This window comes from Cottoperca gobio, chromosome 4, assembly GCF_900634415.1.
Source record: "Cottoperca gobio chromosome 4, fCotGob3.1, whole genome shotgun sequence".
Classification (NCBI taxonomy): Eukaryota; Metazoa; Chordata; class Actinopteri; order Perciformes; family Bovichtidae; genus Cottoperca; species Cottoperca gobio.
The window spans coordinates 19,516,615-19,536,756 of record NC_041358.1 but is presented as its reverse complement, the minus strand read 5'-3'; the positions used below and the strand labels follow the sequence as shown (position 1 = coordinate 19,536,756).

Below are 20,142 nucleotides of genomic sequence, written 5' to 3'. Positions count from 1 at the left end.
CATGAAATAAATCAATGGCCTTTCCGAGCTGGACCTAGACTGCGGCCCTTCACTCTTAAACAGAAATAGTCCGTGTTCTGGAGCGCGCTATCAAAAGACTGCCTGTGATCAATACATCACCCCCTCCACATGCAATCAACTTATGGAGCCGGGCAGCAAAAGGAGAGGGGACGAATGGAAAATCCTCAATCGTGAACCTTCTTTTATATCACAAATGGAACTGAAACTCTGTTTTGTTTCGCAGCTATCAGCCATTACTTCTATCAGCCGGCTGTATGAGTCAGACAGTGGGGGAGGGGAGGAGGGACAGGAGGGCGAGGACTTTGAAAAACCCTTTCACACAGCCTAGAGTGGTGACATGGATCCAATGAGACAGAGGAGAGGGACTACTTTAAAGTTACCTAGCAGCACGGCACATGTCGCCCCCCCCACCCCCCCACCGACATGCTTTCGCAGCCCTTCCTAGGGGATCCCCCTTGCTGCCTTACTTCTATCCTTCACTCTGATTCTGAATCATCACTGCAAGCCATGCAGAAGCACCTCGCCACACTGGGACTGAGGAGAAAGCTTTTTTTTCTTTTTTCTTCCTGAAGTGGACTGCGTGTGTATACACTGAACTCTAGATGAACTGCTGGGGATAAAATATTAAAGGTGCAGATGGAGCTGTCCAGATGATAAGAACTGCTCCTGACGTGTCATGATCCAAGAGGCCTTGTGTTGAAGCTATCTCAAGCATACTAATGGCTCCCCCCCACCACTCATTACTTCCATGTTCCTCTTTCATGGAGCTAATACCCGTTGTGCCCAGAGACAGGGCAACCTCTGCCAAAGAACAAGGATCTAAATGCCTTCCACCAGCTTCTATTTTCAGTCAGTATTTATGGCCTGTTTGAGCCAGGAGTAAAAAAAAAAACAAACAAACAAGAAAAAAGGGAGAAGAAACTAAAGGATGAGGGGAAAGCATGACCATCCTAGGTCAAAACCAATGTTATTTGGTACAAACATGGCCTGGGTGGCAGGTGGGGATCGAGACATGAGCCAAAGCAGCAAGTTTTCTCTCCTTTTCTCTGTGCTCGTGTGCCTTTTTCTCCTCCTCTCCCTCTCCCTCATTGACAAGGACAAAGCCAATTTGTAGAAAAAGCAGGGTCACGGATGGTGTAGACAAACCTTGCTCCTGCATGCTCCCCTGAGATGCCCCTTTCCACAGTACTTTGATTCTGTGCAACAATTGACTCAAAAAGACAGAGGAGCAGTGTGCGATGCGTGAGCCAGTGCTGCAAAACCTCATTCCTGTCACACATTAGCTCTGCTACAATACATTAGCTCCTCACAGGGTCATGATTCTATCTCTCCGGTCATCACCACCGGGATCCTGATCATCATTTCCACTGCAGACACATTTTTCATGCAAATCATTATAGAAGCAACGCGCGATTGGAAAACAATGAGGGCCCAATTTAGGAAAAGGAAACATATTCCTGTGTGGCTGACAGAGCATTTGCTGAGACAGGGAGAAATGTATGTTTGTTTTAATACAATGTTGGCTTTCCCTCAATTATAAGCTAACACATTCAAAGCGGGTGCTGAGAGGAAAAAAGAAAATCAATGAAAACAGGCATTTCACCATTCACTCAAAGACATTTCAATCCAACACAGTCGTCATGCCTTTGCACTTCCTCCTACATTTTTAAAAGGCTTCATCAAGTGGCAATGTCTCTTTTTGAGAAAACTGTGAAAGCAGTCCAGCGAGCAGATTCCTCTTTTATCTATTCTGTTACCACACAGACAAAGAGCTGTACAATAGCTCTATAGCTTTACTTTGAAAGCTGCTAGCAGTCTGCCAATGGTGTGCAGAGACTCGCTGGAATTTGACATGTGTGCCCCGTCTCTCCGGTATATTTTCAGTGTCAGTTTCATGTTCAACAGAAGGTTACTGCATCTGTAGATACAGTAGCAACCATTATGCTGGATAATGAACACAGTGCTGAACAAATACCACCCGTCCTCCCAGCCCAGCAGCAAGACAAGTTTGCAGGGCTCCCTCATACCTTGGTGTGCATGAGGGCAAAGCAATACATGCGTGCGGTGGGCTGAGAGGATGTATCTGAGGAATACCACCTGCTAGTTCTTTTTTTGTGCAGGGCGGTAAGGGTCCCCAAGGACTCATTCTTCTGAGCCTCTCTGATGGAGCGGGAGATAATAATGTCATGACCAGTAAATAATTGCATGGCTCAATGGGACATATGTCATTATGATGCTATATGTCCTTCACCCCGCACGGTCCTTGACCAAACAGAGAGGTTCCTTTGCTTTTCTTCTTCTCCCCAACACTGTGATCTGCTATTTACTGTAGGTGGATAAACACACAAGGAGGCTAATGCAGAGGAGGAAAAAAAAGGAGTTATGGAGTCTAACATTGCCATCTAACAGTGTGCGGCTGTAATATTTACACCTCAAAGGCAATTCTGAATCTATTTTGTTCCTTTATCATAAAATGTGTAACTGGAAGGCCATTAGGTGATGTGAAAGTGAGGTTAAAGTACACTAACAAATCCCTGATCCTTGTCAGGTGGTAAGAGGCAGAGATAATTGTCAGATGATTCGAAATCTGTCTTGTGGCACAAAATTAACTTGTCATCGCTGAGGAGACTGAAGAGCAAAGATCCTGCTGACTTTTGCTTCAGTTCAACCATCTCGCTTCCTTTATCTCTCTCCTTCATCTCTTTCATCTCACCCTCTCAGTCCCTTCCTCACTCTGTCAGGCGCAGTATTCAAAAGAAGAAGAAAAAAACCCTGCTTACCATGATGATAAAGGTGACAGGTCCTATAAAACTCCATATGAAATGATTGTCCACGCTTAGCCAGCACCTATGACAAAGAAACACACACTTCAGAATGGGGCAGCACACACTACGAAAACATTATCAGCGTTTTCTTTATGCTCCCGTGGTCCAATATTAATGGAAGGAAATTATTTATTAGGTTACTCGGGCTGATGACATTGAGTGTGTAATTTCTAACTTAATTTAGAGCGCTTTCAGGCGCTCCTTTCACCGGTTGAACATTAAAACAGTTGTAAAAAACAAAAGAAAGACCCCATGTAACCCCTCTTGATAGCTGGGTTTTAGCTGAGATATGGCCATTAATCTACTGAAGGCTTTTTCTGCACAGTGCTCTTCTCTTTAAGAGAGCATTTACAAACAAGAGGTCACAGGAGGGTCTTTAAGCAGAAAGGCATTAATGTAGCTCGCCTCCCCTGAAACCGCAGTGTTGAGTCTGTCAGCCACTTTCAAATGACATAAAAAATTGAACAGCTGCCCATCGCTGGCAAAAGGAGCTCAAATGTTTTTGGTGTAGTCTACAGGGACGCACACAAAGCCGGGGCAGAAATGATGAGTAGATTTATTTTCAAAAGCTACCACGTACAGTCACAGCAGGTAAGCCCCACATAGAGGAGCATCCAGCGTGTCTGCTCTGAACTTCCAAGAATTTGTTTAAAAAAAGCCGCACTTACGCTTTCTTGGTCCCGTAGCTCCTGTAGTCGATAGCTGCGGAGACACCGACCACAATGGCGGGGAAGAGGTAACCGGACACGTAGTAGTACTTCTTCCGCGAGTATTCGCTCTCAAAGACCTCCACGAGCATGAGGTACAGCTGGACCCCCTCAAGACACATCCAGGAGAAGGAAGCCAGGAAGAAGAAGTGCAGGATCCCCGCGATGATCGCACATCCAATCTGAGTGACAGTCAAAGGACAAGAAAAGAAAAACAAGGATAAACAACGCGATGACAGTTTCCATAAAATGGGAAGGTTTTTGAGATGAACTTGTGTAGAAAATGATTTAAACATGACAAGATGAATCTCCATGGCGCTTTCTTTATTGAAAATTGTATATTATATATCCTATGTCTTTTTAATAAAACCCGCTGAAAAGACACCACTGCTGCCTGACCCATTCAGTAAAATTGATGAAAAAAGTAATGAATATTCATTCACCACATGGGCTATGCACATGCTTAGATTTCCATCAGTACGGCAGCAATTTAAATACCATTTGGATGTAAGGTTAGATTTAGTAGATTTAATCATACAGCTCAGAGTTTGAAGCTTGGATTCCCAGCTGTATGAAGAAAAAACGTTTTTGTACATCTAGAGAGAGTGTATGTGAAAAAAAGACAACAAAAAAACATAGTATGAATACAGGGTCAGGCATGGCTTTAAGTGCAAAAAGAAAGAAAAAAAAAAGACCTGTCAAGTGGAAGACACGGCCCCTTGGTAATCTATATTAATGGTGGTGTCCCACTCATGTCATGTCGGGGACAGGCAGAGAAGGTTAGAACCAAACAATGCTTAACGTCTCATCCATTTCACCCTGAAAGGGTATTTTGTTTTGTTTTGGGGGGGGGGAAAGGAGATAAAGTGAGAGGGAATAAATCAAACCCAAATCAATAGGGTACAATCATTCCAGCTTACCCTGGGTTCCGTCATATCGATACCAATTAGGAATATTAACTCTGCGATGAAGAGATTGATGCACAAGTTCTTGTGGATGGTGTTGCGATCGCTCTGCAGGCCCCGGAAGAAGCAGAAGGTGAAGATGCTGATGGTGAGGCAGACGAGGGACACCACGATGCCAACTCGAGTGATGACGGTCAGAAGCAGCTCGTGCACTCTGTCGTTAATCTGGAAGAAATGAAAAGAAAAAAGTGGAAATTACAAGATATGTTTGTGAAAAGAAAGATGACAATATGCTTTTCTTCCAGCTCTGTGAGGTATATTTGTGATCTTGTGACCTAATTAGAAGCACTGAACTTCCTTTATATATTATTTAGAATGAGTAATTAAGTACAATTTGGGAAAGTAATAATGGCCAAAAATATTACCCATATTATGGAACCTTAAAATGATCATTTGTGCTTAAAAAAAAAAAAAAGCCACACATTTGCTTATCTCCCTGTTCTATAAATCTTCTACCACTCAGAGTGACAGGAGAGCAAAAGCCTCGTACTGTATGTGTACAAAACATGTTCCCAACACTAAAGGATATATCTGAGGGGGCCACAGGGTGACTAAACAGAATTATGTTTATTTTATTCTGACTTTTCTCAATTGGATACTGGATACTTTCACATCTTCAGGCCCAAACTGAACTGGTCACAACTTATTTATACTGAGGCCATTGCCCGTGACGGAGGATCACAGGAAGAAATTGCTTTATTTTAGGGAATCGACAAGACAAAAGTGTTAGAAACTTAGACTTACATTTTAATTAAGAGTACACACTTGACTGTAGGATTCCTGTAGGACCTTGATGTAAGGGCAGGGTGTGTGAAGGTTTTGTAATATTTAAGAAATGCCTTTTGTTTGCTGACGTGGAGAATGTGATGTGTGTTTTACTAAATTAAACCGCCAATGAAGAAAGCGGAGTGACTGCAACAACAGTATATTATTATAATTATGATTATTATTTTGCTGCTATGTATTGGTGTTTTGTTTTTGTTTCTGTTGTAGGACAACATTGTTTATTCTCTGATCCTTACATTTGGCTTGTTTTGTCTTTCCTTGTTTTATCGCTATGATTACTATAATCTTATAAAATTGCCATGTAAAACCTAGAAACGAGGATGTTTGGGGTTTTGAGTTTGCTTATGAAATGGAAAAAAGTCTAAAATACTGCAGGTGAGTTTGAGAGAAAAAAAACTCAGCTCGAGGTGTATATAAAAATTGGACGTGACATACTGAGGTTTCACGGTGCGCCATGAGGATGGCAAAGTTGGTGAGATGGCTGCAGGAGCAGGTGGTGTGTGTTTTATTGGAGTCCAGGAGTTTGCAGCCTTGGGTGGACCAGTAGCCCATCATACTCCTCTCAGAGTAATTCCAGAAGGAGCAATTGGAGTTGAAGTAGTGCTCCATCTGCAGATAACAAGAGATATGGTTAAGTGTCCAAATAATTGACTGGCTGAAATTGAAGTACATGTAGAACACAGAGGACATTTACCCCCTACTCATACAAAGTATTTTTCCGCACACGATATGGATGAGGATTTTTCACTTCACAGCTCTTGTGAAGCAATTCATATGTTGTATCTCATTTAGTCAAATCAACCGACTCATAGTTGGATACATGAGGTCTTAATAACAGAGGAGCATAATTGTTTGACGGCATGTCTTTGGAATTGCACAATTTCTCTGATAAAGAATGGAGTCACGCATGGCCCTCTGGGAACTCTAGTGACAACTTTAAAAGACGAAAGATAATTGGTGCTCCAGTAATTTCATCCTAGATTGTACGGCTAATCTAGGAGTTAATTTCCCCCACTATAAAATAAAATGGGTATCATTTATATCCCAATGTTGATTAAAGAATTAGTTTTCATTAAGAATTCACTTAGGTTCTAAAGACTCCTTTAATTTGATGTTCAATGACTTAAATAAACTGCCGACTGACCTAGCCAGACATTTACAATTCAAATTGCAGCTCTCTGTCTACTCTGAATGTCCCCTCCTGGTGTTTTTTAATATGACCTCTCCATTCACTCCAGCAGAGAGACTCACATCGATGTGCTCCAGGGTGAAAATCACCGGGTCGTTAATAAACACACGGCTGGACTCTTTGTTGATTGACGCAGCGATGATGTCAGAGTTGACGGCCACCGACACGTTGCGGCCGTAAGCCTCATTGGCCATCTTGATGGTGGTGTTTTCTGCGCTGAGGAACTGGCCGAGGTTTTTGTAGAGCACAAAAACCAGCTTGGCAACTCCTGTAGAGAGTGGAAGAGGCAGAAAGACATCAGAGGATGAGAAACAAAATGTATTCCCATGTAATTTCATTTAAAAATATTCAACAAAGGAACTGCAATAATAAGTGAAAAGATTGAGTGAGAGATAGAGACAGAAGCCTGTCATATTTCAGCAAAAAATCACAGGGCTTGGGAGTTTTTGAGATAAAATACAGACTCTTTACCTTTTCACAAGAACAATGAGAGAAAAAGTTAAGCATACATTGAATAAGCACTTCATTTCTCAGAGAGTAAGAAGAAATATGTGGGCCGAGTTTCTCTTTTTGTTACGTTTAAGAGAAGCTTACCATTCCGACTGTTGAGCTTGACAGTGTTGGCCGACAGCTGGATTGAGATGCCACCCTTGCTGGATTGTGGAAATTTAAAATCCTGGACCTGGCCATCCGTGCTGAGCACATACACATCCAGGACTGCAGAAAAGCAGAGGATGGGTTAGAGATGAAAGGTGAACGGACAAGAGAATTAGATATTAGTTGGTAATGTCTGTTTGACTTTGACACAAGGACATAAAAAAAGAAAAAAGAAACTGGAACTGGAGAATATCGATGGCGACGCTTTCTTCCTGATATTTCTACAGTAAGTGAAATGTTAGCGCAGACCAAAGGACACCGAGCAACACAATAAGAAAACGTCAATCACAAAGTGAGGATTTCGTCTCTCTTAATACTAGAATTAAACAACACCGCAGAGAGAGAAAACCACTAAGGACAAGCCTTCCTAATATGGTCTACCAGCAGAATACAATGAGAAAAGGAGGCTGTGGATAAACATTGTACTTTTTCTGACTCCACAGCAGGCTAATGTTCACATTAATGTATAGAGTTACAAGGTCTAGACGCATACATTTATAAACTAAGCGTGCGTAATCAGAGAATCCAGTCTATTTAATTGTCTGATATTCATCACTTTGTCAGTAAGCGACTCGTTAAACCTAATATGCGTTGTTTTTCTTTTCCCTCGAGGTTTAAACGCTTATTATGAAAACAAAGTCCCTTTTTATGTGGCCGCCTTGTTTTCCTATCGCAAGAGTTACTCTCTTCAATGAATTGAAAGTAATCAAATTAACCGTGCTCGCATCAATCAAGAACTCTTTGTCATTTGCTTACCACAAAAAACTCTTGTTTTACTTACTTATATTGTCTGCAGGAACTTTGACGATGGCAGGTTCCATGAGGTTGTCGGCAAGGACAAAGGCCCCCTCCTCTAAAGTATCCAGTAACATGGTGGCTGCGTGCGTTTGCTCCGTGCTGTTCATGTCATGCCAGGACTTCAAGGCCTCTGGTCGTAGAAGGTTATCTACCGTGTCCACGATGGCCTGTGTCAAAGCAGACAAACAAATACACACACACAAACAAAACCAAAGGTACTTGAGTAACTCAGAGAGAAGTCGTTTGTGTGCAAGCACAAGCAGTGACATGCAGACACTTAAACAGATGAAATGCTGAAGGGTCACATCCGTGAGGATTAAAATGAATGTGATGAAAAAGATGAAAATAAATCTAAAAGGACATTTGCTTTATGGTTGTATGTATGACATGATCGATTAATTACAGACATTTACAGAATAAGAAAGACATCAATTTTGCAATTGCATTGATAATGAAGGTTAAACTGCAGAGGGAGGGAAGAGCGGGAGCATCACCGGGGATGGAGCAGATTCAGTTTCTTTTTCAAGGACGCTGCATCAGGGCAGACACTAAGGGTCACAGTGTATTGAGCCTATCAGGTCTGTCTAATGGCAGGATAATAAGATATGGTCAGATTAAAGTCCATTGTCCTCAATTAAAATGCTCTAATTGCAAAGTGTTCGGCACGTAGATACTTTCTTTTCCTTTTATTTATTCCCAGCAGTCAACTTGTCCTGCAAATACTTTACTGTACAATACTTCATTAAGTTACCCTGCAAAAATGACCCAAAAACAATGTGTGCAAAATAAAACAATCTTTTTTAAATAGTTTGATTGAATTGTATCCTTCACGCAAACATTTTTCCAGCGTCACACTTTCTGCCACCTGAACGGCTCAGGACAAAAAAAGAAAAAACCCCCGGATAAATTAGGCGTAGGATCCAGACGACGCAGAGTTTTCTTCAGGAAATAATCAAATCAAAGTGTCTAATCAGGTAATCAATGCCGGCAACGGCTGGAGGAAAGGTTGCGGGGAGGGGGAACTGTAGTGATATTGCGTCAAGTATAGCAGATGTCAGATAATGCTGACTCAACGATGTCCGTCCCAAATCCTCTCTGGCTGCCATTTACATCGACAAAAGCCCTCTAACCCTCTGACTTCAAATCTACATGTTGTGACATTAAAAAACAAATGATGATGAGTCATTTTTGGGAAGCTGGTGTAACTACATACATGTATTCTTTTCCCTTATACTTCTTTTTTTTTTTTTTATGAGCACACTGCTGTTGACTGGCTAATTAGCTCGATCCATTTTAATACCATCCCGAAGGAGAGATTTGGATTGAGGGGGGTGACTTTGGTGGCAGGTGGAGGACACTGATCTCCCTAATGGTGGAGGGATATATATGGCCAAAATACTTTGATGTATGAACCCAACCCAGTAGCAGTCAAGGAAAATAAATAAATAAGTGGTTTAACCCGGCTAACCCTATTAACCAGATAGAGCTGAAGATTTGCACATTTAATTTATGAAACAAATGACTTCTATGACCTAAAACCTATGTCCTTGTGAAACAAGAGGCACAATTTTGACTTTACATACGGTGAAAGGTCAGGTAATGGTCCTTGAAAAAAAAAGGATTTGAATAAATCACAAGTGAACTGTGTTTGATGCAATATTCAGGAGGTTTTTATACTGAATGGAGCGATCGTATAAAAGCAAAAAATTTAACACAGCAGCAAATCCTTCAGCAAATGAAAAATGAAAGAGTTGTAGGAGCAGGGTGTTTGTTTGAGTTGACGTGCAATCTTGAGTAAACACTTAGAAAACATATAATAGGGGGGAAACAGAATGAAGAACAAAATACACCATCGCTGTCAACGCATAGAGGAGGAGTGGGGGGGGGGGGGACACACACAGAGACACATCCATGTAAAGAAGCCACCGCTATAAATGGAGATAACTTCTCTTTCATTTTAGAAAGCACTTTGGGTATGATTGTGTCTGTATGTAAGGCAATTACTAAAAAAAAAAAACAGGAAGCACAGGGAGGAGGGAGTACATGACAGTGCAGAGGGTACATGCTGCTGAACTTGGGCTGGGGCATATACAGTAGCACGGGAACAGAGGAGGGGACGGCAGCAAGCAAGAGTGGGCAGAGGCATTGCTTCAGTACCTTCATGTATGCCCTGCATGTCCTTTCTCGTTTTTGAAGCTTTTTTATTAGAAAAGAAAAAGAACAGATAAAAAATAGAGACATGTAATTTGCACAAGTTCATGAGCTTGAGTAAAGGACTGAGTCGGTCTACATACAAAGTAACTACTGAACTATTGATCCAGCCACTCCCCATCTCATGTGCCGCTGACCTGCTTACCTGGAAGTCAAAGTGTAAAAGTGCTTCGGCTTCACATTTACGACATGTTGTAATTTTCTCTCAAAGCCGGACACATCACAGAAGTATGTTTGGCAGAGCCAAGTTATGAACACAAACTCTGCCATTAACACAGATCTCTGATATTTGCCAGACTCTGAAATAACATAACTTGTTGTTTTTTTTGTCTTGTCTGTCACACAGCTTTCCTGAAAGAAAGGCAGGCTACATGTGACAGAAATAACAACTACTGTATATATTACTGCATTATTTTTGGGAACACTGTAATCCCTTCTTGTCATTTTTAACGTGTCAGTGCAGCAAGAAGGAATTGGTGAGAAAAGTATTTCAAGTTAAATATAGTGCCTTAAGTGATACAGGTTTTTTTTTCTTCTTCCTGGTGGATGCGGTTACCTTGTTGAAGCTCCGTCCTGCAGAATCCTTCTCGCTGGGTCTGAGCTCCTGCAGCTGAGCATCCAGGATGTCCACCAGCTGCTCCATCAGGCGCACCGAGGAGCTGACGTCCCCGGCAAAGATGGGGCCTTTGGTGTGCTTCGCTAACTCGTTGGCCAGGTTAGCTGCATTTTCACCGCTGCGGATCTGCAGGGGGGAGAGAGAGAGTGAATAATGTTCACAAGAATGCAAGAAGACAGACTTGAAAGGTTTCTCTACAGCCCTGGCATCAAATCACACTTGAATCAGTCCTTGAAATGCCAGTTATGAAAAAGTGGGTTTAATGTTTTCATCACATAGGAGAATTGTTTTGTTTTTTTACCGTGTGTTATGTTAAGAAAGCAGGTCCACAGAGAGTGGCTTGCTAATACAAATACATACAGTGTATGCTTGTCATACACGCTCTTTATGCTATGTTCTATTTTTGCTGATGTGTCAGTAAACATAAATGTTTTTTAATTCACTTTTTGTTATTTTCTGAAAACACACATAGCAAAGTCTTTATTCCCAGACCTATTTTATAGCTGATAAATGCAGCTTTCAAGCTAATCTCACCCAGCTGTGCAGCCATATTTGTAAACAAGGATGTCTTTCAATTATTTTTGTCTACCCCAGATATGTTTTTAAGAAACACATTCCACTTAGATGAAAAACAGTGAGGCGGAGCTCATGCAAACCTTTTGGGCTACTTGGTTGACCCAGTGGGAGGTACAGTTGCTGAGATCAGGTCCCTTCGGGTGCCAGGCCCCAGTGGAAAGGACGCATGAATAAGAGGCTGTGCCTGAAAGGGAAAACAAGAACAGAATAGTCAAGTTAGATCAAGTCAAATCAAATTCATTATCCCAGGAAGTCCTCTACAGGGCTTCACACGATGAGGAAATGGAAAAAAAATAAGAAAACTGCACACAAACAAGAAATTTACAAATATGCAAATTGATACATTTCATACAAATATGGAGCCGGAGAAAGTCCGCTTGTGTGTGCACACAGAAATATCAGCCCTGAGGATATTTAAATTGTTTTGCTTCCAAAGGACAAATTACACTGAAATAGTTTGATGCAGTAAAATCCAAACATGTAAATTGACCAAAATAAATTTCTGCAAAAATTAATTGAGAAAATATTTGATACAGCTCACTCCTTCTTTTCCTACTAAGTGGCAACACTTTTTTTCTTGTCCTAATTATCCCTGCGCCTGATGATCTCTGAGCGCTAACACGATTTCACACACAATCAAATGAGGGATACACGTCTCCGTGCGTGCTGCAGGAGAAACAGCTGAGCCTGCTCTGCAACACAGCCATTACAGATTCCTAAATCATGGTTCGACCTGGAATGACACATCTAAAGCCTAACGGCATTATTAACTGCCTTTGCTGATTCCCTGAACGCCTACTTCAACTGATGGTCCTTATAGATAAAAAGTTGTATGCCAGATTATCTAACACATCTGAACAAACTCTGCGATGTTCTCTCGGGACGCCCGGGGTCATATTGAAAGCAGCAAGCACGCGGCCCTGAGGTGAGAGGGAGCCCTGTTTACCTCGTGTTCCCTTGGGGCAAGGTCGCTCCACGAGCATGCCCCTCTGGGTCTGAGGCCACATTATGTCTCTTTTCTCGGTGGCCTCGCAGAAGCGCTCGGGTAAAGGGAAGGACTCGAGGGGCGGCGGGGAAGTAGTCTGTAGAATCACAGGAGGCGGCTTGGGTGCTCCCCTGCTTCCATCCTTGAGCCCTGTTGTCGTGGTTGTGTTGGCCACACCCCAGTGCACGGTGGTTGTTGTGGTGGTGGTTGTAGTTTTCTGAGGCAGAGGGGCCGTGGTGACTTCTGACAGTGGTGGAGCTGTGAAGAGAAAGGGGCATCATGTTTAGGCGGATCATTGTTATGTGATGGTATTATCGCCTCCACGATTTATGGAGTTTGATTCTCACCAGGATATATTTATTATTAGTCTTTATGAATACATGATGCAGTGCTGTGGATTAAAATATAGAAATACAAAATCAAGTAGCAGCTTGACCAGCGGTTGCCGTGTAAGGTCAGCTAATTAGCGTGGCACCCGTGGGCCGCATAATGTGGACTACATGAAAGAATACTTTGTAAAGTATTTAAACTTGACCTTCGGGTGGGCAGATGCCCTCATGTACCACTAAACCTTAACAATGTCCCGTGTAACGAACATTCTTAATTTATTTTCTCAACATGTTCTACAATGTAATGCTTATACATCACATGTATCCTGTTGTGTAAATTGCTAAGTGCTTTGTGCAACAAGCGTATTTGCATTGCCGTCGACGATGGCTTATCCAAGGCACTCAGTCTGCAATGAACAAGACAATAATTACAGTAACATCCTCCTGTCTGGCAATCATTTCTGCGTGGGAGATTTTGTGGCATGGCTGATTAAATTTCACTAGAGTAACACAGGACCTGTATATGGAGCTATATAGCCTGAACATTCATTTTGCAGTTGTTTCTTGCTACAACTCATACTCTGATGAAGGAGGTGTGCAGTAACTCATGCAATGCCCCGGGCAAAAACAATATGTTTCAGTCCCGGGAAAGGAGAAAATAGTGCACTCCTTACATTTAACATGAGCCACTAAGGAAAAACTATGAAGACATTTTTCATGCGATACACCAGAGAAGTGTGAGTAGCACTGTAATTACATTTCACAAAAGTCGAACTGAAGGGAGTTTCATAGATGAAATGTTGATAAACACTAACTATTTGATATAAATCTGCTCCACATCTCCAAGTACAAAAAGGAAACATGACCCCCTCTAAAAAATAAAAAATAAATGTGTTGGTTGAATTTAAAAGGATGAGCTATGTCAATCAAAAGAGCTCTGATTGGAATGCAATGTGCAAACTGAATCTAATCGCATTTAAGTACTTTGATTTCCTCCATTAGGCTGTCTGTAGAGCATGCAGAGAATGTGAAGAGGTGCCGTTACACTGCTTGAGCTGAGCACAGTCGTTCTGAACAGTACGAGCGGTAGTGAAAACATCGAAGAGACAGAGCGGCAGAGAATGAAAGAGAGTGGGGAGTCAGAGGCAGGACAGGGGGAAATAGAGAAAGAGAAGATGAAGATGGTGGAAACAGAGGCACGCACAACACAATGACAGGAAGATTCAGAAACAATGGGGCCAAGCTTGAGAAGGAGAAGAAACTTTCTGTCTTCCGGTGTATTGGAGGAGAGGCAGACAAACCCCAGGCAGCAACACCTCCATATCTATTGCGTCCATTGGATAATAGGTCTGGCTGATAGCACCCCCAAAACACACACCACCACCACTACTATCACCATAGGCCCCCCGGTGTGGATGAGAGGCTTCAGCACAGCGGAGCTGAAGGGAAATCGGCTTTGAGGCTGGCTGCTACCTGTGGCGAATTAGGCTCTATTGACCAGAGGCGATGACTCTGTGTGCTCCCTACTGTTGGGGGCTTTAGAACTCAATTCACACACACAGACACACAGACACAGACACAGACACAGACACACACACACAGACACACACAGACAGACACACACACACACACAGGTAGCAAGAAGGTGTATACAGCTGAGTGGCTGTTTTGACACTGAGCTGAAGGCAGATTTGGCTGATTTCACCTCGGCCTCCTCTTCTCTTGTCCCTCCTCCCCTACCTGTATCCTTTTACTCAACACAGTGAAATTCTCGGCTGCACGGCATGTGACAGCGGTTAAGAGACAACCTGTGCTTAGTGTCCTTTCATCACTAGCATTTAGTTGGCTGGGAGAAATGCCTGTCTCTATTCTGCACCAATACCTTTCTATGGCCATAGCCCTTGTTTGTTCATGACTCACTCAGAAGACTCACAGAGGTGAAAGCAATTTCTTTTTGCACATTTCCCGCTGAGTTTAGATACTACGGCATGTAATGTCGCAGCTCTATCTAAAGGAAATGAAAGTGTGTCGACATAGTGTGTGAATAATTATCATTGTTTCTATTTAAACATCTGGGTCTGGGTTGCTTGGCAAACGTCCAGAAGATTCCCAAGAAACTGTGGGGCCCTTTATAGGTTTCTCATTTCCAAAGTATGAAAGATGATAAAGATAAGATCCCGGTCTCCGTGTAGGGGGAGTTTAGAATGCAGACAGAAATAAAATGAAAATGAATCGCTGCTCGACAGCATGATTTAAGATAAAAGGCTCACAACTACAGCCAATAAATCAAAGAGGCATCTGCTGTAATCCAAGCGCATTCCTTTAGCATGTCAACTAACAACTGTATCTTGTCTACACCCCTCACTCAAGAGGGCAGCTTGTCGTGGCTTGCTGGGATGTTGAGCTCCATGCTCTAGTTACATGTATAACTAAATCTCTTTCAAGTTTTTTATTTATTTTGTTGCTACCTGGTACCAGCAGTGAAACTGTGGTGGTAATTAAAGTTAGGCTTGGATAATAAGAGGCTACAACTAATGTGCTCGGCTCTCCTAAAGCGTTCCATTGCAGAAGGATTGTCCCATAGCAAACTTGATTCATTGGTTCTTCTGGAAAGTGGTGCGGGGTGTCTGTGCATTGTATGTTTTGTTCTCGCCAAGCACCGGCATAGAATACAGCTGCACATTAAAGAGCTTAATTAACGCAAAACATTATGGAAAAGACATAAGTAAAGGGGCTAATGTAATCCTACTGGGAGAATCATGTCATGTCTATGATGCAAACTAATCCTCTTTCCTGTGTGCGAAAGAGGCTAATGTGAATATAGGATATACTTCCCAGGGAGATTCGTGCATAAACAATGCTGCCTCTCTGACCACTGATGTTGCAGTGCACATAGCGTGTCAGGCCATAATCCTGCCAGCAACACAATAATCTCATTACCTTTATGCCATAGCTTGGTTTAATTTGATCCAATGAAAGCTAGGAGGAATTAACCCAAAGGTATTAAAATGAACACTCCTCTCAGGCAGTCACTTCTTCACAGAGATGTCTAAGTGGATACGTTTATAAGCAGTCACTGTGAGGGATGGGTATTGATCTGCTGGTAGTGCTGCAGCAGCCTTTTCCATACCTTTTTGTGATTCATAACATGAACTAAATATTTCTGTTTTCCACCGTGGCAACACATGCCTGACACAATTGGATGCCTTCCCTGTGCAATATTCTTTTGATTATGACAAAATAAATAAATCCCATGTTTGGGCTATATAGAAACCAGGACAGGATCCTTGATTATTATGTCTCTGCTGCACTCAGCCCAAGGGGAACCTTCAATTAGCTGTCACAGAGTGTGAGCGCATGGAGTGATATTCTCCAAAGAACTGCCAATAGTCTGGACAGACATATTCATAACCTCTTTGTGTGATTCGACGCCCACACATGTTGCACTTGAATGTATCACAGTGGTTCTGTTATTACCACTGGGGTTATAGGTCTGGGATTGATGACAGACAATGAGACGGGAATCCAGGAGAGGAAAAGGCGAGAGGAGCACGGCTTGTCGAGTGTTGTCAGAGCATATGCATACACCTAAGCACTCAGGAACACACACACACACACAGACGCACGCACGGATGGACACACACACGGTGAGCCCCAGATGAGACTCTTTACCGGGGCTCAGTAGTCATACCGGTGGTGACAAATGAAAACCGACGGCATGTGTGTCTTTTATATTATGCTTAATGGCTTCACTTTCAGTAGACACCGCATAGTTGTTCATCGGGGTAATGTTTCATACACATTACCAGGTGCTGTTTATCTTGCGAGGGAGGGGGAAAAAGAAGGGTAAGCGAACACCCATTAAGCATTTGTTTCAGCTAATTTGCCACGTAAAAAGTTTAAAGAATTATTAGATATGACTTGTCCCCTGCTCTAGCCTCTACTCTGTCATGGAATAATCTCATAATGATGTGAAGCGAGGAGATTTAGCTCTTTGTTCCCCATTTGTAGAAGACTTACACCTTGCTAAGAGAAAAGAATCATGTCTTTTTCTTTTATATAATTGTGTCTTGTTTCGTGAAATGTGTCTCCTAGGTGGCAATCGCCTCCTAATGGAAGAGGAATACCACGTTAACAAGTCAGTCGAACCTCAAACAATTCAAAGTCTGTTTTGTGCGATCAGAACAGGACACGCTCAGGGGACCAAGAGAATCTAGAGGATGGGAAATAAATGACTAACCCATCATGTTTCAAGTCATTCGGCACCGAGTGTAGGTTAATTGAAATAAGATGCTGAACTGCGAAAAAAATCTAAGTATAAATAATTTCCTCTGCAAATGCTGCAGCTGAAATGTCTCAGTTTCAAACATGCATTTCACTCAGTCCTCTCTAGATGCATCCTTGCTTCTGAGTTCATATGGAGATGGAGGTGTTCTTGAGTATGAAATAGTGTGATGATTTATAATACGTTTGTGATGCATTTTGATATCTACCAATAATAACAATAATACACAAAGGAAATTGGATTACACGTCTTTCACCCTGTGCTGCATTTGTAGCTGTGGAGGGGAACACGGCGTATGATTGCTTGTGTATCAGCAGTAAATATGAAGAAAGCTGAGTGAAAATTCGTATAATTTCCCATGTGTCATGTCCTTGTGAGAGTGTGTACAGTATACGTCCATGTTTTAGGGTACAAAACCTAATAGCTGGATTACGTTATTTACTGCTGTCTCCAATATTTCTATTTCCCACAATACAAACACATTGATTCATATGGACAAAGGCAGGCAGAGTGCACACCCACACACGCGCGCAAGCAAAGACGCGCTTATAAACACATGTGCACATTCACATACACCCTCACACACACACACAGAATGACACCAAAGTATAGAGCACAGACACAGCAGCTGCCAGACTACAGCCTGCTTTTTTCCCCCTTCTCCTTGCAGCTTTCTCTGTACTGTATGTGCCTCAAATTTCAAGCATTAACTCCAAGTGTGCCGAGCAGACTGATATTTAATGCCGTGCGCACATGAGGAAGTCTTTCAGTGGTGTTCGTACACATACACACACATACACACACACCTAAGCATGCACACAGCAGTGTAACATGGAAAAAAGCATGCACACCCGCAGATTAGAGAAACACACATAGACACAACAATCAGGCCTGTGTGAAATAAATCTCCTCAAAGGCGTGTGTCAGGGAGTGATGGGGGACCATTGTGATGTCTGAGTAATAATTCTTTTAATACGCCTTGTTTCACAGTCAGACTGTAATCAAACAAGAGACTATGGATCCCCTTGGCTATAGGGCTCAGTGTAACCGTAATCACCCCTCCTCTCTCTTTTATGTAAAACAACTCTTTGTGACATTCTAAATCATAACCCCGGGTTTGCTGTTGCCCACATACTTGTACGCTGTCAGCGAAGATCATTTGGCTGTGCTGCGTACAGTAGTTTTACATCAGCCAGTAAGACATTCCAGGAGGAGAAGTAACTAGCAGCTTGGGAATATGAGAAACATTATCTTGAGGAGTGTTTGTGGATAAGGGGTGAAATGTTCCTCCTTGTCGGGTAACAACCGGCCCTCGTGTCTTACGAGGAGCAGCAGAGATCGTGATCAGATTTCAGAAGAAACGGCTGACCTCCTGACATCATGTGCTGAATGGCCTTTATAGTTACCAGACGCTGGGTGGTTGGGTATTATCCCACGATGTAATATCATCGTTGTGAACAAGACTGTAAATTCCCATTGTGGGATTTCACCCCTTTTTATCGCCTCAGGTTAAATTTACCCTGATATCACAACCCAGAATGAGACCAGTGGGTCATGATGTAGATGGAATAACGTCAACGTGTGTCATGACATGGTGGTTAAAAAGCTAAATGGGAGGAATAAAGAATGGGAGATGAATGGAACATTTTTAAAGGAATTATTTCCATTTAATAGGGTTCAAAACATTATCAGTAAGGTGGAGAAAAATCCTGGGATTTAGGGACACCTTTAAGTGCTATAACAACATAAGGTACTTCATCACTGCCACCAACCAATAAGATTTAAGGCTAAAGGTCAGTTTTGGAGATTTCTGCACACATTCTGGGCTGTTTTCTGCAGATTGTTGTGTACAGAGAGGTGTTTGATTTGGTCTGGTGCTGCCTGGCTGGGCTTGTGTTTTCAGTCAACATCAGTGTGATCCTGACAACAACCAACAGGAGTTTAGGTCAACAGGAATAAATGTGAGAAAGAGCCAGAGAGAAGTTGCTTACATTATGTAATCGACATAAAAAAATAAGCTTCATTCACAATCTTTGGATGGAATAATATTGCTTAAATCTGAACACAGTTATAAACTGTTCCCTCCGTGGATAAATATTTGTGAATGACAAAACTGGGTAGTGTGTGATCCCTGATCTTCATGTGCGAGATAGCCGCCTTTGTCCTGCCGTTGTGTGTGTACAGTTTCCCAGAAGGCACAGCTAAGGATTTACTCAAATCCTGTCATTTAGTGTGCACTGCTCTCTTTGGGCATGATGATGTCTTTAGCCTGTTTTCAGGAGAGAAGCCAAACAGACCAATATATGTGTAGACACGCACGCACTCAAATGTAAATATCCAGATTTAAAGCACAGTTCATGGATGATCATAGAGGAGGAGGACTACGGAAAACAGTGGGAGTCGACAGCAAAGCAAAAAGAGAGACGGACAAAAAAACAGCAAGACTGAACAAAATAGAGAGACAATGAAAGAGAGAGACAATAAGATGGACGCGGGCGGACAAAGAAGCAATGAGACTATGACAGGAGGACTGAAAAACAAAAACAAAAAGGGTGATTTTCCACATCAATACAGTCTCCTTTTAAACTGCTGTGTCCACTTGGGCAGCTGACAGGGGTTGGGGAGAGGGGGGGGGGGTTATTGTCAAGGCAAACAAACAAATTGGCTGTTTTTAACACATCCTGATCCCTGTTCCACTGGTGAGCATGTAGGAGGAAGAAGTCTCTGCCATTTTACCTGAGCTCCTCAGATGGCCGTGAAAGCTTGATGTTGACGTTTAAATTATCCATTCTTCTCCTTCTCTCTCCATGTTCCCTGCTTTCTCTCTAAATGTTGCCATGCACAGGTTGACCTCTATGTAAGCACCACAGAAGACAGGAATGAATCATAGTGGTGCTTAATAGTGAGGCGTATATTCATCACACTATAAGAGGTAGGCTCTCTGGGGTGACTGCTAATGCACATGACTCATAAGCATCTGTAACAGCTGAGCATTTTTGCTTGCAATACACTTTCATAACACACAAACTACCGGGAATTGTGTTGACCACGTGCAGAGTTTTGTAAGCTAATTGGCAAGACGCGTCAGTGAGCCCTGCCTTATAATTTCAAACAAATTGGGTCATTCTCTTCCTTACGATCCCCACTTGTGAAAGTGTAATTTGAGGGTGCAGCAAAGATTGAAATTGTATG

The 20,142-nt window shown here is 42.3% G+C and overlaps 1 protein-coding gene across 13 annotated transcripts in view; it reads right to left on the bottom strand.

Moving 5' to 3' along the window:
• Positions 1-20,142, bottom strand: part of adgrl2a (adhesion G protein-coupled receptor L2a) — a 90,806-nt gene that overhangs the window by 11,816 nt on the left and 58,848 nt on the right. For 10 of the 13 annotated variants that reach the window (XM_029429005.1, XM_029428993.1, XM_029429001.1 and 7 more), the window contains 11 exons: positions 12,298-12,594; positions 11,432-11,535; positions 10,716-10,901; positions 10,106-10,144; positions 7,932-8,115; positions 7,088-7,210; positions 6,556-6,761; positions 5,740-5,913; positions 4,474-4,683; positions 3,515-3,735; positions 2,802-2,868 (listed from right to left, as the gene is read on the bottom strand). In XM_029429005.1, the coding sequence (XP_029284865.1) occupies positions 2,802-2,868; positions 3,515-3,735; positions 4,474-4,683; positions 5,740-5,913; positions 6,556-6,761; positions 7,088-7,210; positions 7,932-8,115; positions 10,106-10,144; positions 10,716-10,901; positions 11,432-11,535; positions 12,298-12,594 (1,811 nt within the window). The remainder of the gene's footprint in view (positions 1-2,801; positions 2,869-3,514; positions 3,736-4,473; positions 4,684-5,739; positions 5,914-6,555; positions 6,762-7,087; positions 7,211-7,931; positions 8,116-10,105; positions 10,145-10,715; positions 10,902-11,431; positions 11,536-12,297; positions 12,595-20,142) is intronic. The other 3 variants (XM_029429006.1, XM_029429000.1, XM_029428998.1) reach the window with 1 other exon arrangement.